General features: G+C 34.2%; 3 protein-coding genes across 22 annotated transcripts in view; 1 reads left to right on the top strand and 2 right to left on the bottom strand.

The window, feature by feature from the left end:
• Positions 1-90: 90 nt before the first annotated feature.
• On the bottom strand, positions 91-3,616 carry LOC141446834 (uncharacterized). The gene is made up of 3 exons (XM_074113669.1): positions 3,452-3,616; positions 1,423-1,771; positions 91-946 (listed from the first exon to the last, which is right to left on the bottom strand). The coding sequence occupies exons 1-3, from the start codon at positions 3,557-3,559 to the stop codon at positions 597-599; spliced, it is 807 nt and encodes a 268-aa protein (XP_073969770.1). The 5' UTR covers positions 3,560-3,616; the 3' UTR covers positions 91-596.
• Positions 1,591-27,852, top strand: part of LOC141446838 (uncharacterized) — a 366,903-nt gene continuing 340,641 nt past the window's right edge. For 19 of the 20 annotated variants that reach the window (XM_074113692.1, XM_074113691.1, XM_074113680.1 and 16 more), the window contains exons 1-4: positions 1,591-1,733; positions 3,169-3,328; positions 5,665-5,767; positions 9,523-9,715. The gene's annotated coding sequence lies outside the window, so the exon portion shown is untranslated. Of the gene's footprint in view, positions 1,738-3,168; positions 3,329-5,664; positions 5,768-9,522; positions 9,716-27,852 lie in introns of all 20 variants that reach the window. The other variant, XM_074113675.1, reaches the window with a different exon arrangement.
• LOC141446835 (uncharacterized) lies at positions 11,789-21,528 on the bottom strand. The gene is made up of 3 exons (XM_074113671.1): positions 21,184-21,528; positions 12,918-13,215; positions 11,789-12,565 (listed from the first exon to the last, which is right to left on the bottom strand). Exons 1-3 carry the CDS (start codon positions 21,337-21,339, stop codon positions 12,243-12,245), a joined length of 777 nt encoding a protein of 258 aa, XP_073969772.1. The 5' UTR covers positions 21,340-21,528; the 3' UTR covers positions 11,789-12,242.

Here is a 27,852-nt window from a genome sequence, read left to right as displayed (position 1 = left end):
TTAATCTTTCTTAAAATGTTTTTACGATGTCGTATTATTACTTTTGCATTCATATTGTACTGCAATGGTCTACAGCTGTTATTTAAACAATTTCCTTTTTTTGTTAAATTCGAATCAGGGCAATCCATTTTGGAGGGTTGAATTTCTTTTAAAGAACCGTTTCAGTATTATCTACGTTTCTGGGCCTTGCACATTATAAATGAGTGGCTGAAATTGATGAATTTTCAGAAAAGTCTGAACTGGTTAAACTATATTCTTTAAATGAGTTATATTGATTGTATACATGCAGTTTTATAACTTTTGTTTAAGTTAGTTTCCCAGGAAAATTCGAAAATTTATGAAGTAAGCTTCCCTCTAAAGTGCAATTTCAGTAGATGTACGTCATAATTCTTATATCAATCAATCAATTGGTAATTGTAGCAAGAACTTCGTTGTGGTAGTATGAGAGCTTAGAAATTTGTTGTTCTTGACGAAATACTGAAGTCAGTGCATTACCCATTATGTTCAACACTTTAAGAGAGATCATTTCTGTAATTGTAGAGAAAGAAAAAACAAAATTATCACAGGTCAAAGTGCGTTCCTTTCTAGACATGTAACTAATGCGCCGTAGGATTGATTGCTTTCACAAAATGATAAGCTTCTTGAGCGGCAGCCGGTTCAGCAGCCGCCCATGTTTGGCGATGGTAGTCTTGATCATGATGCGGCACAGAGTGCGTGATGATTTCATAAGTGGTTTTTCCGCCACCACCACCGCCGCCGCCGCTGCTATGTGAACCGCCTCCATGACCGTTTCGGTGACTTAGCAAGGTCAAAGTTAGACTAAGTATGGATGCTAGGAGTGCTTTTCCTGCCATGGCAGAGATGGCGCTCATGGTCAACGCCAACAGAGTGCCAGCTGTTATCATTCCTCCAATTAGCAGCGCGTTGTTCATTTTTTTGCGTCGACCTATAACATTTTTGCTTTATTTTATTATATTTAATTTGCTGTTGGGAAGAATAAAGTTTTGAAGTTTCTAGATGTTAAAGATGATTTGTTAAGGAAGAGTAATTTATTAAGATATATTTTAGGATATCATTACGTTTTACAAAATCAATATTTGGTTGATTGCTCGCTCCTTAAGTTGATTATGTTCTTAACTTACATATAATTGACAGGTTACAAATTTTATTAAGAAATTGGGGATACTTTTTTATAGCTGAAGATGCTTTTTTGCAATAGTAAAGATGTGTTTTCCTATGAGACCGCAATCAAGTGAAAATGTATTAAGTTAGAATTGTAATAATATGTGCATAAAGAGAATACGTATAAAATATCAATATTAAAACCAAAACAACGAACTTTGGGAAAGCTTGGCCCCTCTTAGTAACTTTATAAATAAGCTATGTTTTTTGTTTCTTTTTTTCATAACTAAAGATTCTTACCTCTTCCAGAAACATCATCTTGGTCTACAAAAGCTGATGTATCGTTCAACATTCTATAGCCGATATCTTTCACCTTGTCCACCACTGAACGATCCATAACTTTGATATTAAGTGACAAAGAATCCATAAATGAGTCCAGACCATGGCTAAGGTACAGATCTATGGCTGGTTCAACAGCTTCTGGCGGCAATCCGCTTCCAACAACTTTACTCCTAAAGCCACCGGCTTCAACAACCAGTCCAGGAAAGATGCGATAAGATCGACGAGCTCCTAGCGATGGAATCAATCTAGCCAAGTCCAGTTTTAAACAAGTGAGTGAGTATTCTTTGGTGCATTTCTCTTCTAGCATCTGGAAAATCGTAGAATATAAGTTAAAAAAGAAAATTAAAGGTTTCCACTTATTGAGAATCTATAATTCGAAATTTTTCAACTAAAGTTATTGGTCTATATCTATAGTGAGTACTTATATAGGGTAAGAATAGTTCGAACTATTCTGGAGAAAATCTCGAAGGGATTCAAGTGAAAAACTCAATCAGTATTAAAAATTTGAATAAAAAAAAAAATTTGGAACTTCACTTGTAAGCGGGGCAGAAAAATGTAGTTTCGCCCTTAGACGTCTTTAAGTTCCGCGGCAGCACTGTGAGACTTTAATCACTATAGTTACTATAGTACACTATAGTTAATCACTATAAGACTGTGTTAAATTATATTTTTAAATACTACATAATAAACATACACCAAAATTTAAAGTTGATCTTGTTTTTTGAAAAGGAAAAAACAATAAAATCGATTATTTAGGGGCAAGCGCAAAATTGAGATCAGTTTCAGGCGTGACTCTTCAAGTTAATTTGTTTATCTCCGTTTAAATTTACTCCATAGAGAAATTACGTCGATATTCTTGTAAGATAAAAAAGAAGAAGATGAAAATAAAGAAATCATTCTATCAGAGGTCCAGGATGACATCCTGGTCATCCTGGAATTAATTTGGTCCTTTTCTTTTATATAAGTGAAAAGTCGGCTCTGTTTTGTATATGAACGTATTATTGTGAGATTTCATAGCAAATATGGATCCTTTGAATGTGTAAATTAAATCTTTTAGTAATTTATGGCAGACCATTACCACTTTCCAAGAACTAGAGTCAGAGAAAGGATAAACTTGTCTGGAGGAGATCATTCCGTTGGCTGTAGATGGGTCAACTCACTTTGCAGACATAATATCTTTTCCGTCTTAGCAAGAATACAAAAATGGATGAGCTTCAGCGAAGAGAAGTTCCGAGAAGAATATGGAAACAAGGGAATTTTATGTCAACAGATTATGGTTTAGGCCTCAAAGGCTGATTTGAGGAGGTTCTGGCATAGACCCCAAAACGTTTCTCACCCTATACTATAAAAAAAAATCTATAAATGAATTATGGTCTTTTTTTCCTGATACTTAAAAGCTTGGGTTTTTGGTCCAGCTAGCTGCCCTTAGGTTTCTCTCTTCAGGAACCACTCTGCGGTGATGGGAAGTTATTTCTAAAATTAGATAACACTATCCGAAGGCCGGCAGTGCATTGAGAAGGCTCCTAGCACTTAATTCTATTTCATTTTAATTATTTAGAAGTAAGTCTAATTCCTAATCATTATTCTTTGCCCTGCATTTGTTGTTCTAAAAGGAGACAAAGATAAAATATGTGTAAAAATAGTATATTTTTGGTACAAGCATGAATGTACAGGTTAATTTACAAATTGCATTTATTTTTACAGATTTCCTATTTGAATTTTTTTGGTGATTTAAAGAAAAGCTTATGGAAATGGTTTAATTCATTGCAACTCCTCCACTGGGAAAGTCTGTTCTGAGGAGTATTGGACGACACTTTTCTTAAATGTTTGAAACAGTTTTTTGTAATCTATAAAGATTAAATCTGTAAGTATTACTTTAAGGATCTAGATTAACTTTTTGGCTTTAAATGCTTGATATTTAATATTCAATAAAATACAATTAGGCTTTGTGATATTAAGTCAGTAAAATACAATAAATTAAGCATACCTTTTTCACTTCCATCGGTGTAGCTTTGGTAGAGTTGTCTTCATCTGTAGATGCTAGTTTTATCATACAAAATGCAACAATTAGCCAACAGCATTGACTGGATAACATTGTTGTCTGTTGATGATTAATCGAAACACTACAACGAGTCTAGCAGTCGATCGTTCTATAAGTTATATTTGGAAGGCCGATTTGTTATGGAGTCTCCCTCCCTTCACTAGACTATAAGTCATCTTTAGTGATGGTGCGGAACCTTTAATCGAATGAAGGTTACAAAGAGGGCAACTGATGAACGGAAGAGTGGAAGGAACTATTTGTTATGCTTTGTTTTACTTACAAATTACTAGGTGGTGTTGGCCAACATCGGCAAGAGGAAGCTGAGGAAGGATTCAAAGTCTTGATAATTTCTATGAAATAATTTACTGTGAACCCCACTTTTCTTTTGAACAATACACTTTTTTTAAAACAACCTGCTTGAGATTTTCTGTAATTTTTGTTTATTTTTTGTTTTATATAGAGTTGGTTGGAGTGGCCTAATTCAATGGGTTGTCTAATTGATTATTTGTGTTAGAGATACAGTGAAATTAAGCATTATAGATTGTTCTAGTTTAAGTTACAGCTTGCAACTTCTTTTATTTGTTTTTAATAACTGTTAATTGAGTATAAGACAGTTTTAAGGTGGAGATAAATTGAATCTGGGTAAATGCGACCGATATAAGGCAAAATTTACCAAAATAAAAATGTCGCTACTTGATGTTTCTTCGTGTAAAACCTGCTACAATTTCCATTACATATTATTGACTACGCAACGTATCGAACTTTTATTGTTATACAAATCTTAATTGAGGTAAAATAGCACCTCATAGAAGCATGAAATTCAAGTGAACTGAGATGGAAAATGCTCATCTTTACTAGAAACGTTTCTTTCTTTAGTTTCCATCTGAAACGATTTTTGATTTACAAGTTACGTACACTAAATTAAAACCTATAAGTTCGTACAAAGTTAAAGATGATACCATTGTTTACTCAAATGAATTCCATCTTTTCCGTTTATTTAAAAAGTATATGTTTTTATAAGAAATTCACTAGCTTTTCCTGATTCATTAAACGATTCCACAGCATCCACATTATTAGCTTTTGGTAACTTTTGCAGACATTATTGATCGTTAAACCCATTTCATTTGTTGTTGGGTGTTTGTTGATTGGGTCAGTCATGATGGGTAATATCGTTGTTTTTATCTGTCGTAAAATTTAAATGCGTAGAATCCCTTTCACTTCATTAATCCATCGAGGAATAGGTAATTTTTGTTGATTCAGCTAACCTTTCCTTAAGCTTTTTAGGCTTTCTGCTTCAAATATAAATCTAGGGCAGATTTGTTGAATGTAAAGCTTCTATCGCAGTTTTTAGAAGTTTTGTTTCGATGTCTGTTCACTATTGGTCCTTTGTCAACTTAGTAAGTTTGGCAATTACCACGCTCTAACTGTAAAGCTCGTTCTCGTCTCCTTTGACCCATTTTTGGTCTTTGAATATAGTTAGTAGTTGCTAATACCAAATAGTTAATATTCCTATTTCAAATCGCTTCCTCTTCACCTCATTTTAAACTCTTTCAGCAGCTTTTCTTCCTTCTTGAAGAATAAAACGGAACGAGAAAATTTCACGAAAGCAAAATCATGAATAGTTTTTCATCTAACAGCTTAGATCCAATTAATTTTGGCAAGATGATGTTTGATAGCAAAATAATAAAATAACAAAGGGTTAATATTTAAAAGTAACTATCACTGATGAATATCTGAGATTCAGACGGCTTCCCCACTATTGTTTCTTTTTTCTGGTTCATTGCTTTTCACCATATTCTTCTCTGATTAATCTAATTAGTAAAAGCAGAAAATTCAGAAAATGCTGAAATTTTCTTTTTCTAGTTAATTGGTAAAATTATTATAGAAAGTGTATTAGCAATGCAAATTCTCTTCTAGTTCTGATTGAGTGTATACTTAGAAAATTTAAAAAACAACTAATACACAGTGAGATCATCAGGAAATGTTTAATTATAAGTGCCTTTTGAATATTCTGCTCCATGTATCATGGTGATTTAAATCACAAATTCAACAAAACAAAATCAAGATTGATTCTCAGCTTCTTTTTGCTATCACGTCTTCTCATCATGAATTGATTAATTATCTTAAAACTTTGTTTACTTTTTATTATGTATTTTCAGAAGAGCTGTGAACTGAAATACCAAAATCTGATTGGGTGTGATGTGATATTTCCATTTTGGAAGTTTTTATTTAAAAGAAAAAGTAATCTGGAGGTTTATACTTGTAAGTATTGTTACAGAATTTAATTTTCAATAATTGTTAGCAATAAAATTGACAGCATTGAACTTAGGGGATATTATACAGTGATGGAATAATACTAATAATTACTTTAGACCCTTATAATACTAGTATTTTATTAAAGTTAATATTTGACTATCATTACGATACTTAGGCCAGCATTGACCTTAAAGTATGAAACCCTTTCGTATAACTGAGTCTCTAAACTAGATTAGAAAATACAGGACTGTACCCCAGGCACTACTCGTATAACCGAAACAGGCATATTGTGGATACTCTTTATATTTTAGTAGAAATCTCTTGTTTTAACAAGGTCCTGTGGTTCTGTAGTCGTTTTTTGCGAATTATTTTCTCTAATTTTGTAACTTTTAGAGGTCTCATATCACAGTCTGGCATTTTGATTCACAATTCTGTTCTCTTTCTGTCACAATCTGGACTGGAACTAATGAGAAATTTACCTACCCAGTCTTTGGTGATGTTCTCTGAGCAGTTTGTGCTCACTAAAAGAGCAGCCCCTTCTGATTAAGCCGAGCAAGAGCTCTTCAGCTTTATGCGGGTCAACTGCCAAAGCCAATCCCAGTGAGTTCTCTTTGGAGAAAGTCATTTGTCTTTGGCCAGAAGAGGCTAGTAGGATGAACTTTCGCATTCTGATCCTAGGTTATTACCTTTCAATGCTCCAAAGAATGGAGCTGGAGAGGTGCCTCTAGAAATGGCCGCCTCTAGTCCGAGTGAGTGGCTAGTCCATATTGTTCGTAATCCCAATTACAACTGGCATCCCACACTGCAAACCCAAATTTAGAAAACTTATCCTCTTCAAACAAAGTAACCAAAAGAGAGATTTGAGCAGCTAATTTTCGCCCTCTGTTTTCTCTAAGCAATCCTATAATTCGGAAAATTGGTGAGTAGAATCATTCCTTCTCTGAATCCTAATAAGTTCTGAGACTGATAGAATTTTCAAAGATTTAGAAAAGTTAGAATAGAACTATTCAAAAAATGATGGAAAATAGTTTAAGAAATCTGTTGTCATCAACATTTAAGATCTTAAAAATATCTTAAAGACAATGCTTAGTGACCCATTACTGAACAGTAAAAATTACTGAATTTACTTGCAATTAGCAATCATTGACCTTTAAATTAAAAAATAAATAATGAAAAATAGAAAAGAAATACATTGTAAAATCAATAGTGAAAACTAGATGACGAAGGCCATACTCTGGTCAAAGATTATTAGACTGGAAAATTGACCATGAAAATCGAAAAGAGATTATAAACTTTCCATTTTAACTGTTTAAGCATCTTCTTTGAAAGAAAAAAAAAGAAGGCATTTTTACTTTAAGCATTAAAAATCTATCTTGGTCTTTCCCTTTTCTTTAATTATCTCAATTTGGTTTGAAAATTCCTTTTCTTTCAATTTAGTTGTGTCTTTTTTGGTAAACTGACTTCCCAGCTTCTTCAGAATCTTAGAATTGAAATAATTAGCCATCAGGTGTGTAGTTTTTTAGTGGAGGTGTTGAATTTACTCCACACTTTGAATTTACTTTGGTGTGGGTAAAGTTAACTCATCCTGTAGTCACTCCCTGCAAGTCCAAATTGAGATATCTGAGAAAATTCAGAATCTGGGAATTTTCCAGGAAATGAGTATCCTCCACCAACGTCCTGTCATCCAAATCTACTTTGGATGATGGTTGGTGTTCAGGAGACTCTCTTTTATCTTCCCCAAAGAGGCTACCCATGTCATTCCGTTCCTTCTTCAGATATCCCGTGAGTTTACAATGATCCCAATAAGGAAGTCCATTCGCACGGATGGATCTCAAGGCCTTCTGACTCCAGTTGTAATTTCCGTTATTCTGGAAAAACACTCCAGAACTTCCTCTGTTTAGTTTTACCTTCTAAGTGAGCTTCTCTTGGTCAGGTCAGTCCCACCGATTTCTTACAGACAGGTACATATGTCTTACAGACATATTGCTTACAGACAGGTACATTTATGCCTCACAAATAGGGCCTCAGACTTGCCAATAAGTCGACTTCCTGCTTTATTAAGATGGAATCTTTATAAAAGGCGAAAATAAAAGGTTCAGTATAATAGGATGACAAAAATAAATACCAATTTCAGCCATATTTTGTATTTGTTTATTGTGCGTAGCTTTCGACCTAGGGACTAGGTCATCTTCAGGGCCAATTAGCTAGGGACTAATATAAATATTTTTGGGACCCAAGAAATCGTTTAAAATATAAGAAATAGCATTTTTAGGTAAAGATCTGAATTCATGAAATTCAGAGAAATTAGCCCCCTTTAAATAAACGTTGGCCAAAAAATGTTTTGAAAAAACAGGTCAGTTTTTTTTTTAAATATCTTTTTTAAAATAGGGAATATAATTTAGGTTATTTCTTCTGGATAGCTGATATTGAACAAAACCTTAACGTAAGGTTTCCCTCGGGAGTACCTTTAAATATAAAATTTTTATTAATTATTATTTTTTTTTAAATATAATCCTTTTGAGTAAAGAAAAACAATAAAATTGAAGGCACATATATATTTACGCGAAATTAGAGTTTGTGAAAATGTATATTTTTGCTATAAATTAAGTGTAAAAAAATATTATTTCGTTAAAGTCAAGATTAATAAGTTAAGGTAGCATTGGATTTTTCACAAGTTTCTGCGTCCTCCATTACGGTTAGCGATTTGTGTTGTCCTTGCGTTAAATGTAAGTTTTGTTAATACAATCTAATTTAAAAAGGAAAAACTTTATTATATTGTGAAAATTTACTTTATAAGCTTTAAAAACAAGTAATTACTTTTCCGTTTAACGTGAAAATAAATCTTTAATCTTATTAGGAAAATCGTTCACTGTGACCTTGTGGTCCAGACTTTTTTTTTAAAAAAAAGAATCTAATTAATTATATTTTTATTATTAATTTTCCTATTAATAGCGGTTTTCATCCATTTTCAAATTATATTAAGGTGAAATAGGAATTTTCGTAAAAGAACTTTGGGTTGGAGAGTACTTTTCGTTGGACAAGAGAATAGCGAAGGGGCTTGAGACTATACGAGGTGTTTTATTGGGTTTGAAATTATTTCATAAGATCTTAATTTCTTTAGTTTTTTCTTAATAAATTATTGTATTGTATTTATTTATATTAAACTGTAATATTCATTAAAAAGAATTAGAATACAAAAGTTATTAAAGTATTGAAAAAAAGAATTACAAATTCGGTATCATCCTAATTACACTTTTTTTTTGTCGGCGGCCATTATGGAAATTGTACTGGCGAAGTGTTCGTATTACTTCAGGTAAATTTGCTTATAAATTCTATTTTATACTTAAAATTTTTATTATAATCTGAAAGTATAAGTTTTAAGCTTTAACCAGCTATAATAATTTTTTGTTTTATCGATTCATTTAATGTTAAATCATTATAAGTAATAATGGACCCTAAGTTTTGGGACCATCCTTTTGTGATTTGGAATTTAGTAAACGTTTTATTTAATTTGAAAGCTTCTAAACTTTCATCTATTAGTTATTTTAAAGTTTTCTAGTCATAATAAAGTAAAATTTGATAAAAGTTAGCTTTATTTTATTAAACATTTTTGAACTTTTCAATTTATGGTCTTGAGGTTCTGGTTTTTGGAAAATTTCAATTCAGAGGTCTTTTTTTTTTGTGTCAAATAGGTGATTTAGTACTTTATTTTAGTCTTAAAAATAAATAAATTATTTATTCATTCATGATATTGCTTCCAGGTATCGTTTCGTTGTTGTAGCTGGGGTTAATGACGTTGATCCGAATTTTATGCATTCGGCCGGGCAGTTTCCGGAAGAAAGATTTTTAAAAAGAGCGTAGTGCTCGTTTTCATTACCCAGCAGCTCGTTCTGTGGGACATTTTGGGCCTAAACGGCCGAAGACATCTGTTTGTGGACTTCTCGTCAGGAAAAAGTGAGTTTTTTTTTGTGATTTTTTTCTCTTTTTTTGTTCTGTGAAATATTTAATTTAGTTTCTTACCGTTGTAAGAAAATCAAATAAGGTTTCTTATTGAACATTTAACTCATTCCCCTCAAAACGAACAATTTAAATCGTCTACAGATTTTCATAATTTAGGGAATATTTGATCGTAGGGAGTCTCCCTGCTTTTATTCTACAATTTGTTAGATTTAGCTGGATTAAATGCATGATTCTTTCCAAGAACCTATGTTGGTAAAGGATTTCAGTTAAGATTTCATATAGTAATTAGGATAAGAATTTACCAAGGGAATATACAGAACGTAAAGAAGATACCATTGATATATTGGTATCTTCAGCAGCCTCTAGTACAGCTTGCCCTTTAGGGAACTGTAAAAGAATTAAGTTCCCAATAAAGTCTGGCTCAGGTACAAAAAATAGAGAAGAAATGAAGCCCTGTTTGCAGAAAGTGCTTTAAAAAGTGGAATTAACTTTATTAATTATTGCTTTTGAAACTTGCACCAAATTACGCGTCTGAATTGTGTCTTAGTTGATGATTTTAGTTACTAATGTCTCAGTTCTTCTGATTTTATCAATTATGAAACCTTTTTGTAGGTTTTTTTTTTTACCTATTTTCAGTTTTGAGGTCTGCCTTTCTTAATTGAATGAATGGATTCATTCCTCAGGAGCCTCTGTCCATCTTGCTCGGTCCGTTATATCCCTTTCTTTCTCTTAGGCCGTGATTATACTTGCTTTCTAGTACTCCCCCATTCAATTTGTCTTTTCTTCTCTCTCTTTTATTCTTTCTTTTTGACAACCATTGCAGTGTCATTCTGGTAATACGTTCTTATTTCCATTTTACACGCATGTCTATCTTCGGTCTTTTTCGCGTCCAACAGCTCGCATCATTTCTGTGTTTACTCTCTCTCCACCCTAATTCTTTCATTTCTATTCTTTTACAAATCTCAGGATAACCACTATTTCCCCCCCAAAAAAAATCCTTTCTAATGGAGAGTTAACATTTTCGCCTGGGTGCTGTTCTACGTTCTCTAGTGTGCACAGAAGCGTTTCTTTAAATATTTAGGTCAATGAAGAGTATATAAAACTTTTCTTTTTCTAGATTTTGGAGTTCCCTATCTTATTTTCTAATCTCCATTGTTTCTTTGGAGAATGGAGAGCTTTAATTCGTAGAAATTGTCCAGTCTGTCTGGTTTTTGAATTCCTGTCCTTTGAAAGTAAGAAGAGATGAACATATTACCCACACTTGGTTGGCAGAATGTAACTCATAGAAGGAGAAGTGCTTCCTTGGCAACATCCTGTTTAATGCTCTTCAGGAATCAACACCCTGAACATGTTCTTGATATGCTCGCAACAGTTAAGCCCAGTTAGAGCTTACAAACTCCTGAGCAGTCCAATACTCGAATTCTATATTTCTCCATTCAGAACAGTTACTTACAAAAATTCATTCCTTAATCAATCTTCTTTATTCTGGAACTCTTTACCTCACATCTTTTTATCAATAAAACTATGACAGCAACATGGAAGACCGAATTTGTATAATTAATACAGCTACTTCCCGTCACAGTAGGTAAACTTTTTTAAGGGCCCATTAGGGCTTGGAATAGGGTAGGGCTTTATTCATCAAAAATAGATTTATTTCTATTTCTGTTTTCACTACCACCACTCGGTAGTCTTCAAGAAATAAAATCCACTTTGTTGTCCCTTCACCTCCTTCGCCGCAGAAGCCAACTTCAATCATTTTGTGCCTGCTTATTGTTTCTTAAAATCAATACCCATTCGCTTAGAAGGAATTACTTGTTTAGCTTAGCTGTCGTAAGCATTCATGGTGTACGCTCTGAAGGTCTCCTAGCACTTTATTTTATAGTCGAACAATATGCACTTAGGGCTTAGTTATTTACTTAGTACTTATTGTGTCCCCACTAGAACAATTACCTTCACACTTACCACTTTCTGTATTCGAAGTACTGGCACCAAAGGAAACCGTAATCTTTCAGGGAACCAGGAAGGGATTTTGTTATTCCAAAATTATTCCTTTCAAAAAATGCTGCTTTTCTTTATTGCAATTTTTGTTTTTTAATACAAAAAATAATTAAATAAATAAATAAATTAATAAATATGAGCAATAAATAGTTACTTTGATTTTTATCACAATCAGAAATTAATTAATTAGACAGGTTTCGTTATATATTTGTTATTTTTGTTCAATAATTATAATTCTTTGGTTTCGATTTTAACAGTTTAGTAGTAATATTAGCAGTTTAATTGTTGATTTCCGGTTTTAAGTAAGTTCGTTTTTTTTTTGTCCTGATTGGTGTGTTGTAAAAGCTTTAAATTAGTATGTTTGTCCAGCGATTCGTCGTAAGTTCTGTGTTAACTTTAGTCAAGTAATAGTTCCGTTCAGAAGCGTAAAGTCTCCTTACCCTGTTAGTTTAAATAAATAAGTCTTATTTACATACATTTCAAAGCAAAAACATAAAAGTAAATCGAAAGTTGCAACCACCTTTCAAGATAATTGTCTTGCATAAGCCATACGATGTGCGCCGTCCAAACTTCTCTTATAATGGCCATGTCCATGTTGTATCTCGCTGGAATGTGTATGCGAATGGCTGACCACAGGTTTGGCTACGATTTCATAAGTGGTCTTGTGATCTTCGCCGCCTCCTTTGCTCAGTGCAGCAATCGCTGCCAACATCATGGCCATCAAAGCGGCCATTAAAGCTTTGCCGGATATGGCTGCCAAAGCGGCTAGTTTTACGGCCAACACGGTTCCGGCTGACATCATGCCGGCAGCAAGGATAGCACCGCCTCCTTTGTCCTTTTTACGTCCTGTTTTAATGATCGTAAAAATTAAATGAATGAAGGTTGTATTAGTAATGATGGGGCTTATTAATAATGATTTTAATCCGTAATGTTAAGTTTTACTTCCTTTTACTTCCGCTTCCTTGCAATGAGTGCAGGATTTAGGTTTTAGATTTGCAGATCGGTTAAGAATGTGCTACTCTACCATAAATAAGCTTTTGCTTTGCTTATATCGTAGTACTTAAACTTAAACTTAAGCTCCACATCCTGATCTTTAATCCATATTAACCTGAGCTATTTCTGCTTTTACCAATACTTTGTTAAATATATTACGCACCCATTTTTCTTTAATAGTAATACTCTCATGCCAAAAACTTACCAGTTCCATTATCGCCTTGAGCGCCACCCTCTGCATTTTCACCATTTTCCAAAATTTTCACATTGAGCGATAAAGTTCCAAGATAATCCGATAGTCTTTCCATCAGGAGATTGTCAACTAGATCCGGTTGTTTCAATAGCCTTTGCACAGAACTGTGTGACGGAGGTAGGCCAGTTGATTGTAAAGTAATGCCTGGCAATATTGGTAGATTGATTATGCCGATACGTCCAATCATGTTCATCAGGCTTAACTTCATACAAAATGGCGTGTAACTGCCTAGGCATTCCTTGTACATTACCTAGGCAACAGAAGGATAAAATTTAATATTAATCTCATTTTAATTAACTAAATTCCAATGACAGTTTCCTATTGGTGGAGGCTTCAAAAAATCTGGCGCAGGGACTCACATGACTTTACTTATCTTAAATTTAAATTGAATTGACATACTTCCTTTTACTAGAATTTTACTGAAGGTTCCCACTTATTCTTTATAAACTGAATTTCCTGGTTAGTACGTGCTGCCCACCACATGGTAGCGCTACCATCAACCCAATTTTAGATTCAAACCTATAAACTCCACTTAGACACCTCCCATTCAAATGTTTTAACAAATTCTAGTGATTAATTGCTGAGAAAAGCCCTCTATTAACTACAAAAAAAAAGGTGTTAAAAACAATTTTCTTTCGAATTCAATTCACCATAAACTACGTATTTCCGGCGGAAAACTCCATTTGACACGATCACAATACTTAACTAAAAAAAAGTGTTGAACATTTTCTATGCACGAATAGTGCTATTCCTTTTTTCTATCCCCCATTGGGATGTCCCCGATTATGCGGATTACCCGTTCGTATTTTTGAAGTGTTCTTCTATTTACGTGATCATATGACAGGATGTAAAAAAAAGGTCACGTCGGCGAGCGGTTATAATGCTTGATAACCTATTTAAATCAACAAAATATTTTTTTATTTATTTTGTATCAACAATCAATTTTATTACTTATTTACAGAGTAATTAGTAATAATAATTTTGGAGGGGGCCTTGCATAAAGGGGCTAACTCCTCTCCCATTCCATGTATAGGATCGAGACCCCCAAAAGGCACATCTACATAAAATTCCGAATCGAATGACACCTCATTCATAAAAATCGGTTCACGCGTTTAGGCGCTACGTTGTTTACAAAAAAGGTAACAAGAAGAAGAACAAGAACAAGAACATTTTTTGAAAAAGCCGTTTTTGCTCATTTTCGGCAACTTTTTTCTCGAAACCTATTAAATCTGGGTCGTTACAAAACAAATACAGTGATAAAGGAGGGTTTGCCCTATAATTTAAAGAAAATTTGGGAATTTTATCTTTTATAGAAAAAGAGAAAAAAATTGTCAAAGTTGGGTGTTTTTCAACGTTACGCTTTTTCGTGCAGTTTTTGACGATCAACCCTTATACAACTGTCCTACCGGACAGTTTTAATTCGGTTTTTAATTTACTCTTCTTTAGCTTTAATCGATTAGGAATCGATTAGGGGAATTAAATTTTATTTGTTTTTTTACAGGAAATCTGCCAAATAACTGAACAGGGCGCTTAAATTGTTAGCTTTATTTAATTCTTTTATTACTCCCTTCTATTCTGTATTTCCGGTAAATTTGAATAATTGCAATTTCCTTGTGATATTGAATCCTTCTTACGAGGTCGTTTGAAAAGTCCGTGCAAAAATAAAAACTACTTAATTTTTTGGGGTAAACCTTTTTTATTTTTCAACATAGTCTCCTTTTAGGCTTTATACACTTCGTCCAACGCTGCTCTAGTTTGTTGATCCCTTCCGAATAATAGGATTTGTCCAAGTCTGAAAAATAGCCATTCGTTTCTGCAATCACCTCCTCGTTTGAATAAAATCTTTTTCCCGCCAGCCATTTCTTCATATTGGGGAACAAATAGTGGTCCGAGGGAGCCAAGTCTGGAGAATAGGGGGGATGTGAAACGAGTTGGAACCCTATTTCCATTAATTTTGCGACCACAACTGCTGAGGTGTGAGCTGGTGCGTTGTCGTGATGGAAAAGGACTTTTTTGTGGGCCAATCGTGTGCGTTTTTCTTGCAGCTCGGTTTTCAAACGGTCCAATAATGATGAATAATATGCACCTGTAATAGTTTTATCCTTTTCCAGATAGTCGATGAGGATTATTCCTTGCGAATCCCAAAAGACAGTCGCCATAATCTTTCCGGCCGAAGGAACGGTCTTCGCCTTTTTTTGGCGCAGATTCCCCCTTGGTAACCCATTGTTTAGATTGTTCTTTGGTCTCAGGAGTGTAGAAATGTGTATCCATGTTTCATCCACAGTGACAAAACGACGCTTAAAGTACTGCGGATTCTTCTGGAACAGCTGCAAACCGTCCTTGCAACACTTCACACGATTTCGTTTTTGGTCAAGCGTGAGCAATCGCGGCACCCATCTTGCGGATAGCTTTGTCATGTCCAAATGTTGATGCAAAATATTATGTACCCGTTCATTCGAGATGCCCACAGCACTAGCAATCTCACGCACCTTCACTCTTCTGTCATCCATCACCATATCAGGGATTTTATCAATGATTTTTGGAGTAGTAACCTCAACAGGGCGTCCAGAACGTTCAGCATCACTTGTGCCCATATGGCCACTCAGAAAATTTTGAAACCACTTATAAACTGTTCTAATCGAAGGTGCAGAGTCACCATAATGTTTATCAAGCTTCTCTTTAGTCTCCTGAGGCGTTTTGCCTTTCATAAAGTAGTGTTTAATCAACACACGAAATTCTTTTTCGTCCATTTTTTGAAAATCACTCGACTTCCTCGATTCAAACGAATGCCAAACACAAAGAAATAGACCGATCTGGCTGAAACTTGGTGTGTGTTCTTCCAAGAGATGCTACTTACTAAACATAACCTCGATACGCGCCAGTAGTGCTATCTCTCTGACTTTGCACGGACTTTTCAAACGACCCTCGTATGTCTCAGCACTGGAACTGTGTTTACAATAAAAAGGGATGGAATTAAGGAAGTTAGCTTTAATTATTACGTATTATATTGAATTATATGACGAACAATCGATCACTTTATTCCGCTCTACTTGCCCCAATATGGACGTACGGAATACAACTCTACGGAAGCGCTAAAAAATCAAACATCAACCGACTTCAGATCTTACAGTCTAAAATTCTAAGAACAATAGTTAACGCTCCCTTCTACCTCTCCAATCATACTACAGACTCTGATCTAAATATTCCTCTCGTTTCTGAAATAGCCCCAATCTCGTTACACAAAACTCCATTCAAATCTACACAGTCACTACAACCCTCTGATCCCACAACATGTCTACCACAACACTTCCTTTTAATCCTCAACTCAGACTAAAGCGGCGGTGGCCACGCGATCATCTCAACATATAACGGCGACCTCCTAGGATGGTTGCTGTGTAAGCTTGCCAATCTGGCGAACTAAATGGCTTCCGTCACTGGATGGTCGTCGTTCACTCCAATCACGCCCTTGGCGCACATGCATGTGCGCGTATATGTATGGATATATATACGTATATGCGTGCATGTGTATTTGTGCCATCCCTTATTAATCATCTCTTTTGCTTGTATTGTACTGCATACAGTTGCAAAATAAATAAACTAATTAAAAAAAAAAATCGTATTATATTGATAGCAAGATAATTCTGATGTCAAACTTAGCGTAACGTCATAACTCACGTGGACCTCCCAAATCTCCCAAGTGTCTTTTGGAATTTTTAAGATTTTTCTCGTAGGTCGTGTATGTATGAATATTTGCAGCAAATATATGTATTTAATCAAAACATAAAGCTAAAAGATTCACGATGCAATCTGTGAAAAACAATATACTTAAAAGAAAATTAGTTCTTATTTACTTATAACAAACATAACCATGAAACCACTAAGCACTGTTAAAGTATATACACTTATAACCGGATGAGAAGATGGTCATTAACAAGAATGGTCATAAAATTGGTATACTATAATAAAAGAAAAAAGAAATTGTAAAATGATTACAGGTGTGTGTATACTGTATTACTGTTTACATTGTAGTCGTGGTTAGATTTATGTTTACAGTTGCTCCTGTTTAGTTCCAATGATTGTCGGCTGGAATGTGGATTGTTCCCAATATTATTGTTATTATTATATACATTCCGCAAATAATTGTATGGAATTTGGGCAGTCATTAAAGGAAATCTAAAAGAGAAAGCCCCAAAAAGAATTTGATACTTAGTTACAATTGTAAGTGTGTAGTTAATCTTAGCAATCGTGCACGTTTTCAGTTTTTAGGTTTTTTATTGGGAGTGCCCATTTTGTGACGAAAATCGCGGAAAGATCCTCAGAAATCCTGAGGAAGACGTCTAAAAACGTTCAAGGGAAAGGTTAGAGGAGTCAGTTAGACGAAGACCTCGCACTATGAGATTAGTTCCTGTCTACTGTGACAGTGTTCATTTCCTGATTTGTACTAGGTCGCCTCCAAGACGTAGGGCTCTTCCTTCCTCTTAAGCCCCTTTTAACCTGGTTAAACGATTTAATTAGCGCACAATGTAAGGAACTCTTACATTATATTGGGGGATGCCAAGACCGGAAACCATCCATTGGCGGTGGATTTAAAGAACTTAACGAAAGATATTATTTCCGTCCCCCATACAGGAAAAACGTCATCCAATTGTAAACTGTAAATATGAATATCGTGCCCATTTTTTGGAATAAAACAAACAGAACAACGGTATATTCTTGTCTAATTACGTATATGCAGATTTTATTAATTAGCATATCCAGTAAACTTTTAAAGCTCACAATAAATTTAAATATTAAAACTTTCTAGAGTTTAAGCACATTAATTGGGCGGGAGTGCATTAATTAACTGATCATTAAAATATATTCAATTAATTTCTTACGCCCCAGTACTCAAGACGGTCTCCTAATTTACTTACTCTTCTTCTAGAATCCCAAAAGTGGTGATGGGGTATTGGTCTTTTCTTTCCACTTAGATGATGAGCAAACTTATTTAAAAGTCTTATTGTGGTTTTTTTTATAATATTCTGATTTCTACGCTCTTGTAATCTTGTAGGTGATTGAATTTATTACCATGGTGTATCCCGGATATAAAAGAGTTTTATTTCCGATTTAATTTTTTTATATATATTAAACACTAATTAATCTCTTCTTAATGGTTTGTGGCTTTATGAGTTTACAAATTATTATTCTTGAATTTTTTAATTGTTTTTCTTATTCCTTATTCTTTCGTAATGCTGGAAGTTATTATTTTTGTTGATAATTTGGAGTATTCACAGGAAATGCTTTCAGTACGGTATTAAGATTCAGTACTTGTTTGTATGTGCACGCCGTTTCAGCCTTACTCGCAAACGGAAGTTCAATTTTCGTTATTTTGATTAAGTGAAACCAGAGAACACAATAATAAATAATTATGGTCAAGTAAGCAGTGAAAACGGATTTTCCAATTTATTTTTCCATGGATAAAAAAAAAAATAAATGTACAACGTACACCCCCGCTGAAACTTTGCCAAAATTATGGTATTTTCAGCGTATTTAAAAAATTACCGTGTTTGCAGGTAACAGTAAAATTTCAGTGCAGTATATCCACTCGTACGAATACTAACTAGGATTTTAAGTAGTTGCAATTCTAAGACCGGAAATGGGTGCTATTTTTTTACACACTAACATATTAATTCATGATGACAGACTTAACACTAGTTTGAAACACACAGTATCCCGATACAATTACTTTTTATGACAGTTTTTGCGGAGAGGGGAGTTGTGTAAGGTTTGCCTCTAAAGATGACGATTTCATTGAATTAAATGTTTTAAGGGTACGAACCCCGCCGCGTGGGGCAACACTTTACTTAATAAAAAAAAAAAAAAACATTTGAACGGAAATGCTTCTCAGTTATTTTACTGCGTTTTTTCTTTAGAAGGTTAATAAAAGGTTTCCTGTAAATTATATTGACTTAATATTGACGTGAATATTCAATTGTGTGTAACATTAATTTTGTGTTCATTTTTCAAATCATGCTTTCCTGTGTACTTAGAAAATATAATATTTCATTTCCTTTAAAATACCTTTAACTTTATTTTGCATTTTGCTTTTTTATATAAAAATTACACAATTATTCCTAAATCTTACTATTTTCAAGAAATCTTTAAAATTACTAACGTTCTTGTTTGTATTCTTCTCTTCTTTATATTACGCGAACTTCCTATTTTTTTTTTAGGACGGATATTAAGTCGTATTAGTTGATTCTAGTTTAATAAAAACGAACATCCTGTGCATAGTAGCTCAGATAACTTTGGTTTTCTTTTAATATTTTCGTTTTTTAATCGTTGTGATCTTTTTCTTCAAATGGTCATTAAATCGTCTTTTTGTGTAGAACTAATGTGCTTCCAAGATAAATGACCTAAGTCATTAGTGGAGTCACAGAGGTATCTTGGAATTCAGTTACACGGGAAATGACTAAATATCGGGTAATAAACAGAATCTTGGCATTAAGCTATGCAAGAAAATTTTTTAACTAAGCTTGAATTTTTTTTTTTGGAAAGCACAGGTTGGGTTCTAAGGGCAAGGGATCAATTATTTTATTTTTTTTATCAAGTATTAACTCTACTGAACTATAGGTTCAGGAATAATTTTAGATCTCTTGATTTTGGAATCAAGTCAGTCACTAAAATCTGTTGATTCTTAATTTGGGAAACCTTGAAATGGAATCGAGGAAAACATGGAACTGGTTGATTACTCCTTGTACAGGCTCCGGTGCCGCAGCCTAGAACAGTTTGGTTGTTAACTATCTGATGCAAGAAGGAGATTTTAAACATGATTTTTGATGGAATCGAAGTCATTATCATTTCCTTCCCTCACCCCAAAAAATTGGGGGCTGCTAATTGGTTATAATCTTCTTTAATAATGACACTATTGATCTAAGGGTGTCCTTTCTATATATCTGGGCTGTCCATGGAGTAGAAGCGTTTTTAAGTTGATGGATTAATTTTGTAGATAATCGCTTGTAAGATTGGAAGTTTAAATTTGGTGTTTTGAGAACTTTAATTTGTACTTTTCAATAATTTATCAATTTGTTTACTGTTTCCCCCCTCCAACAAAAATTAGCTAGCAATTATCGTTGAATCTTTGCTACATACTCACAAGACTATTGGTACCCCAGCTTAACAACCTTGGGAGAACACTGCACTGAAACGCTAGCATCGGACCCACACACAATACTCGAAAGATGCAATGTTTTATAAAATGATCAATGACATATTTTCCTTGAAACATGGAGTATTTACTTAAATCTTAATAACTCTTAAGATAAATGCCATTGTTAATGGGTAAGGGGTGATTATAAGATTTTCAGCAGCTGATTTATCACATGTTCAGCCTTCAAGTACCCCATCCAAATCCTCCTTGAAAATTTATATAGCTTTATAAGGACGTCATCTCAAGTTATTAGGAAATTATTTAATAACTTTTTAGGAAATTTCAAGGAAAATTCTTTGATCTTAACTAAAGTGGGTTTTTCATTTTTCATTTCATGAGATTTTCTTGTAAACACGGTTTCGATTTAATAACTGCTTGCATTCCTGTAGATCTACTAAATTTATTTCAAACAGTTTTACTGGTGACTTTATTTTACGGCATATCTAGGCGGAAGTAGGTGGTTTTACGCTACTCTTTACAATGCCATTTAAATTGATACAAATCTTTTAGATGGTTAAAAGAATTGACGGGAGGGGGAAATGGCGTGAGCGGAAGTCCAATTTCCCTTAAAGGATTTTCAGTAGTCTGCAAATTTCTCATTAAAAACTACTTACAGCTAGTGATTTGTAACTAAAATTCCGAGTTTGCAGCAAACCGGTAGTATGAAACTTGATTATTTTTACGGTATTTAGCTGAGAATAGCCGGATGAGCCATTTAAGGTGAATTGTATTCTAGCATTATTTTGGATTTATGGAATCACTTGGAGTACACGAGTTTAGTTATAATTAATTAAATATTGACCATTTATGGCAAATACTTCTTGGGTTTAGCAGATCACACTGGCATAGCATCGCACCCAGTCCACTATACATTAAACCCAGCACGAATGACCCGTCTAGAAACAAGAACTGCCACTTTTTTGGGTGCTAAATTGATAAGAAGTTAGCGGCCAATATATGTCACAAAACTAGTAAACCCTCTTTCATAATAAGCCCAAATAATCTAAAATGAAGATCATGTCCGTGTACCTGTTTAACGGGATCCTCAGCTGGGCTTCTCTGATCAGCGGTGATGGCATTGTACCTGGTCTCATGTGATACGTCTGGATCGGCTAGAGATGCTGCAGATATCCGCCCAGATAAACTAACAATAAGTGTAGTTATATACAATAAATATAGATACATGTTTACAATGGTATGGTGTACGGTTGTATGTGGTATAAGTTTTGGCCGTCATCGCCTTTTTATCCAAACAGCCTTCCACACTATCTTCACACTCCAAAACTTGGGAAGGGGCAGTCCCCCCTTTCATACTCCTCCTCTCACTTTGTATTTAGTATCTCCATTCGTCGGATTGGTTGGATTTTTATATTTATTTTTTTTTTTTTTTAGCTTTTTTAAGTTATTTCAAATTATTGTTACAATTTACTTTCCATTTTTGTTTATTGTTTATACTAATTATTACTTTTATTATTATTAATGAATTTATTATTTACTTTATTTATTTTGGCCAGATTTTTATCTTTTGTTTTTCTCCGATTATGAAGAAAGTATTGGAATCGAGTAGGTTTTCAAATTTGAATTTTGATAATTCCCTGGACATATCCTTTTTAATGAAGGACTAAAATTTCGCTTATGCTTCACCAGCGGACGTCACAATAAAGTTTTGGTAAACTCTTTTTGTACCACAGCTGCTAATTGGATTTCTCTTTTGAAGTTATTTTGCTCTGTGCAAAATGACTTTTGTAAAATAGATCTTTTGGATAGTTTCTTTGATTCTGTTATTTTTCTAAGATATCTTTATTTCAGTTTATTATTATTATTCAATAGCTTCTCAGAAATTATGTAAAGTCTTCAAAAATAATACTCTCGAGACAATAGCCACTTTTCCGGACAGTTCCTTGGTATTTCTCATTTTCTAATTCAGTAAAAGTTGATTTTTTTCCAAGTTAAAGGAAAATTAATTTCTCTCCCAATTGCGCCGCCTTTTCACCCTAATTTTTGGAAGGCACACATCCCTATAACCCTGTCTCTGCTTTTAGAGGTCAAAAGTTGTTAACGCTCCTGTTTATATTGTGATTCTTATCCTTCAATTTCTTCGACCATTCCTGGATTGCTTGAGTCGTCTTCCTTTTTTTTTTCATGGTGTAATGCTAGGAGCTTGAATATCTCACGTGATAGTATCTAAAGATTAGACTATTTTTTACAGTATGGACTATAAGTGTGCAATTGAGTCTCCCCGTGATAATAAGCTAGAGTTTACCTCTAGCTTTGTTTCAACCAAGAAGTGTTGTTACACCTGTCCGACTACCTCTGCAGACTTCCCCTTACAAGTATCGTGTTATTGGGAGGGGTAGAGAGATGTTTTTGGCTAGGGCACTAACAAAAGAATGTGGAGATTCCGGAAGGCGGGATATTAGTTCATGAGGTTTTATTATTTTATGATAATTAAGTTAGCCATTTTCTTTCGTTTTTATTACATTGAGACAGTTTGGGAAACATTGCATAGATCGCATACTTGAGTTTAGCTCACTGAAATATTATCACGTATTTAGAAAACCTTTTCTCTCTCTCTCTTTATGGTGACTTTTATTTAAAAAAAAAAATAATAATATAAAAAATAAACCATTTTCGTTTGTGATGTCCATATAACTCTTTGAAAGGCTTGTTTTGTATTTGAGATGCTGCGATTGTGTTTGGGCAGAAGCTGTCACTTTTTTTTGCGTTTTTTTTTTATAGATATATATTTTTTCAAAATGTTTTTGTTTGTTATTGTTGTTCGTACAGCCTTCTTTACATTTCAATGTTCAAAGATAAGATGGTCATTGTTAAGAATAACAAAATAAATAACGCAATTTAAAATCCTGTCTGAACAATTTTCTCTACGCTATCGCAGTTTGTCTTATTAAATTTGGCGTGAAAAAAAACCCATTCTGTATAGTCGCGTTTCAATCCGAGTGATTTGCTTAAAATTTAGAATTTTGGTTTTAGAGTTAATGCGAATTAATTACCTAATATACACTTGATGAGGTCATAGGCTACTTTTTATTATTTTATTATTACTGTAACTCACCCAGGTGAGGAGACCAGATTCTTCTGCAAAGTTCTAGCGATAGGAGCTTGGCATTCAAGTATGCCAACTTTTCCCTCCTTTACTCCGTAAATATTCTGATGAAAGTTTCCGCCGAATTAAGGACTGGGAAAGCTCCTAGGTAGAGTAAGTTCCTCTGATTAACATCTGGCTCTCTAGGGAACCCAATCTGGCTCCTGGTTACGACTCAGACCTCTCCCACTATCGCTCACCAATATTTTATTAATTTTTCTAAAGTTAAGGACTAATTAAAAGGCAATTATTTTGTCAGTCTGAAAGTTTCAAAAAAGTTTTAGCTATATAATTAGTAGCTTGAATTAAGTAGAAAAAGGAAAAGTTTACGGGAATGAGTGATGCTGAACGATAGTTTGATTTGATAGTGAAGTGGAACCAAAACTATCAATAGTTGTGAACCAAATCGGCATTCTGTGGGCGCCCCAAGCCCTGGTAATGAATCTGATCAATGATTTATGGTTACAATTAGCCGACCAAACAAATGAGACCACCATAACCACTGACGATGAACGTACATCAACCATTAAAAAACAGGGTGCTGGAATGGGGAGGAGGGGAAGAAAAAAACTCTCGTTGAATTTACTTCAGTAATTTTGAAATTTAAGTTGAGGGCGCCTTAGTTAAACACAAACTTAAAGTTGACTCTTTAGAATTTTTACTACTTAAAATTGTAATACTTTTTATTGTGACAATGGGGGAGGTTATTGCACTGTTCTTTTTTTAGACAGGTTCTGTCCTGTTGATAAATATTTTTCCAACTTTTTCCTGTTTGCTCTGATCTATTTATTGCGAATTCTTAGCGGTGAACTTTCTTTCCAATCAGCCATAGAGTGAATCAAGTTTTATGCTTTGTTCACTTAACTTTCATTTACTTCAAATTACCGTAGTGACGTAGCTTTATTTACATCAATCTGTGTTGCGATGAAAGTGACGTGTATTCGAAATTTAAGATCTTCTGGAACGGTTTTTATTTAGTCTAATAATTGTTAATGATTTTTATTACATCGAAGTAAAATATCTTGAAATTTCGGTTCGCCTACCATACAAGGAACCATCAGTCCAGCCAGGAGGTGTATATCTTTCTTTAGTTCTTGGTAACTAACCAGCTTCTCTACAGGAATTCTAGAAAGAATGGGAAGTTGGCTCCCTCGAATCCATCACTTAACTGCAAAACAAATCACTGTCTAATAAACCTTATTAACGTCTTCAAGTTAGCCTTACTTCTAGGAGCCTTGTCCCAAGGAAATTGGAGAGCTGGTACCACTGTGATTTAGATCTCTCTCTCTCTCTCTCTTTGTTTGTTTCTTCTATTTCTGATATTGATTAAAACAATATTTATTAAAAAAAATCGTCCCCCCTTTTACAATTACCGAGAATTGTTGTAAGAGAAGGCACCACATATTGTTTCCTAATTTTTACCGGAAACAGAAGCTAGCCGCATAGAATTCTGCTTGTGAACTCGCGTTCTAGTTACATTTCTTGCCTTAAATAATAAATTTCCGGTCTATATTTTTACTCTCTGCGATGGTTCTTCCGATCGATGATAACGATCGATAAACTTAGTGTAGAGTCAGAGTGAACTATAATTTTTTTGTTTTCCCCTCTCCCTGCTGAAGAATATTATTTCTTGTGAAGTGCTTTTACAGGATAGAGTATTGTTAGAAATTATCCCTAAAGATATCGATATAGTTATTGCTGTATAAAAACGGGAGAAATTTGGCCTCCAGCAAAAACATGACTTACTGGTCTACTGGAGAAATGTAACTTCGTTTTCGGCTACTAACTTTACATCGTCAAAAGGGGAATGGGTGAATGAGTGGGCGTTTCTTGGTCAGCCGTAATCATCTCCGTGTGCATCATCCTCGCTGATGATGCAATGGATTTTTTTTTTTTTTACTTCAAATTGCTCTTACGTCTCAAAAATAGAACTTATTACGAGTGTGCTAATTTTTATTTTTAGTTTCAAAAATCTCAAAGGCACTTTTTGAGGTATCGCTCAGTTTTTTGACGATTAAAGAAAGAAAGAAAGAAATAAACGAGATAAACGCAGGGTTCAACTCATTCAACCGGTACTATTTTCAGGCGGGGCTTAACGTCCAACTACCAAATTAGGTGTCATGGAAGGAGGCGACTAGCAAACATACTTTACTGTAAATTCTTCATAATAACTAATAAATAAAATCCAAGACCTAGACCAGGGGAATCGAACCCACTAAACCAACAATACATCTTAGCATTGCGGTTCTAGCCTATAACCGCCTAATATACTTCACTGTAAATTTCTTAAATTTACCATAAAATAAAATCCAAGACTTAGAGATAGAGAATCGAACCTACTAAACCAACAATACATCTTAGCATTGCGGGTCTAGCCTATAACCGCCTAATATACTTCACTGTAAATTTCTTAAATTTACCATAAAATAAAATCCAAGACTTAGAGATAGAGAATCGAACCTACTAAACCAACAATACATCTTAGCATTGAGGGTCTAGCCTATAACCGCCTAATATACTTCACTGTAAATTTTTCAAATTTACCATCAAATAAAATCCAAGACTTAGAGATAGAGAATCGAACCTACTAAACCAACAATACATCTAATCTTTGCGGGTCTAGCCTATAACCGCCTAACATACTTTACTGTAAATTTCTAATATTAACGATTAAATAAAACCCAAGACTTAGTGATAGAGAATCGTAGTTTGGCGACTCTTTAGGGTTTAAAGAAAATTTTGTAAGTTAGGAAAAGTCGTGTGTTGTTCACAACTAAAACCAGTCCGATAACTTTTCCATTTTAACATCATTAATGAAGAAAATTAACCAAACTATTCTTTAATAAAATAATAAAATTCATTAGCCGCCATGTTAATTATTTTATGTTTTCTTATTCTTGCATAAATTTTTTAAACCTTAATTAAACTTTAATTAACGGAAACTGAAAAGTCATTATGTAAAATAAAAAGTTAATTTTATAATGAAAACATAAATTGTAAAGTTAACTATATCTCTGCTCTTGGAGACGCTATAATTATTACGCTAATAGAATTAATCACAGTTCTATGGTAGCGTCAGTTAAGTGGGAGTAGAAGCGCAGTGTGGACTTTGGTAAATTGCAATTATGGGGCGGGGGTGGGGGAGGAGGGGGAAACTGAATTCTAGAAAGCAAGTAAATGCTTACAACTGTGCCTGGATATGTAGAGCGTGAGTTGACAAAAGTACGTTGGTGTAATTACTTTCTCTTGAACATCTTGTTGTATCTCTCTGCTGCTCTCTAGAGCAGATTTTGTAGTTTTCACCGGAAATGCACACGTTTTCAAGATTATCTGAGCTCCCCGCGTGGGAGGAGAGGAATCGGTCTATCTAGCCGGATGAGCGTGATGCAAAAACGTAATATCTGGTTTAAACTGTCAGAACTGTGATCCTGTCCACAAGCTTTCTTGTAAAATATTTAGTGCCTGTATTACGTTTTAGAATTGAAAATTTGAAGTTGTATTTCATGTGGGGGGGGGGGAACTTTAATGAAATCGAAATCTCTACACCCAAACTGATTATCTCTGATGATGGATAAAGCTCTGAAACCCTTCCCCGGTCAGGAATACAATAAATATGGCGTGCTATGACGGATAAAGTAACTAACCACATTCTAAGCTTGAAGAAAAATCGTTTCCGGTTAAAATGAATTACAAAATTTAGTTTTTCAGTTCTTAAAAAAACAGTTTAGTCTTTAATAAACTGGTTAAAAAACCACTTCGGCCCTAACCGGAAACTTTTATTATTATTTTATTAATATTAAGGCAGCATTGGGTTAGAGGATAGAGTTGCCTCTGTGGTGGTGCCTTTTTCTTTTACGGAATAATTTGAAGGAAATCGATTTACCGGAAGTGTGAAACTTTAACACTTTCTCTTACCTATGACGCAGGGAAAGTATGGCTGTCATGTTAAGTTTTCCATGTATCAAGTTTTCACCGAGGGAAATCCGTTTTTCACGTCTTCTGAAGTCTGGAAAAGGGACTGAGAGAAGCGTCTCTGGAGTCTGTTTTATGAATTTGAAGGTTAAACTTTCCAAACCCCACACAGAAACTTTACTTAATTAACTTAAAGTAGTTACTTAAAGTTAAAGTAGTTACTTAATTAACCAGTTAAGCGGTGGAATTTAGTTTTAAAAAAATGTGTGCGGAATTAAAATCAGACAATGACGTGGTATACACGTGTCGAGCGCAGCAGGGCAAAACAACCAAAAGTTTACAATAGTCGTAATAGTCATTGCAAGCGACTTTTTCTGCAATCTCTGGGGCTTAAGATTACCAGAACATTCTGTGCTCATTCAAAATCTTTGCACTGCTTCACGTATGCATTGCTCTAGTTATCTAGGGACGCAAGAGCTTTTACAAGGAATAGAAAAGAGCTTTGAATTCTGGGCAAAATGCTCGTACTGAGGTCTGAACCTCTATCTGGTCCTGGGAATACAATAAAAGTGCATTTTACAACGGCTAAAGTCAATTATTTGGTGCATAATTTTAATGAAGAATTTAAATATGTTGATAAGACTCTGTAAGTTGAAATTCCAAAGAAAGTTTCTCACTTACTA

Source organism: Rhodnius prolixus, unplaced genomic scaffold (assembly GCF_049639745.1).
Source record: "Rhodnius prolixus isolate KJV_2025 unplaced genomic scaffold, Rpr scaffold_7, whole genome shotgun sequence".
Taxonomy (NCBI): Eukaryota; Metazoa; Arthropoda; class Insecta; order Hemiptera; family Reduviidae; genus Rhodnius; species Rhodnius prolixus.
This window is presented reverse-complemented; position numbering and strand designations above follow the sequence as displayed.

What these genes read in the sequence shown, in the direction of transcription:
- LOC141446834 (XM_074113669.1), bottom strand. Translation starts at nt 3,559, where the DNA reads ATGTTATCCAGTCAATGCTGTTGGCTAATTGTTGCATTTTGTATGATA. An exon ending in CACCGATGGAAGTGAAAAAG is followed by an intron (nt 1,772 to 3,451) that starts GTATGCTTAATT and finishes ACGATTTTCCAG; the next exon opens with ATGCTAGAAGAGAAATGCAC. An exon ending in AGATGATGTTTCTGGAAGAG is followed by an intron (nt 947 to 1,422) that starts GTAAGAATCTTT and finishes AAAATGTTATAG; the next exon opens with GTCGACGCAAAAAAATGAAC.
- LOC141446835 (XM_074113671.1), bottom strand. Translation starts at nt 21,339, where the DNA reads ATGTATCTATATTTATTGTATATAACTACACTTATTGTTAGTTTATCT. An exon ending in CTGAGGATCCCGTTAAACAG is followed by an intron (nt 13,216 to 21,183) that starts GTACACGGACAT and finishes TCTGTTGCCTAG; the next exon opens with GTAATGTACAAGGAATGCCT. An exon ending in TCAAGGCGATAATGGAACTG is followed by an intron (nt 12,566 to 12,917) that starts GTAAGTTTTTGG and finishes TCATTAAAACAG; the next exon opens with GACGTAAAAAGGACAAAGGA.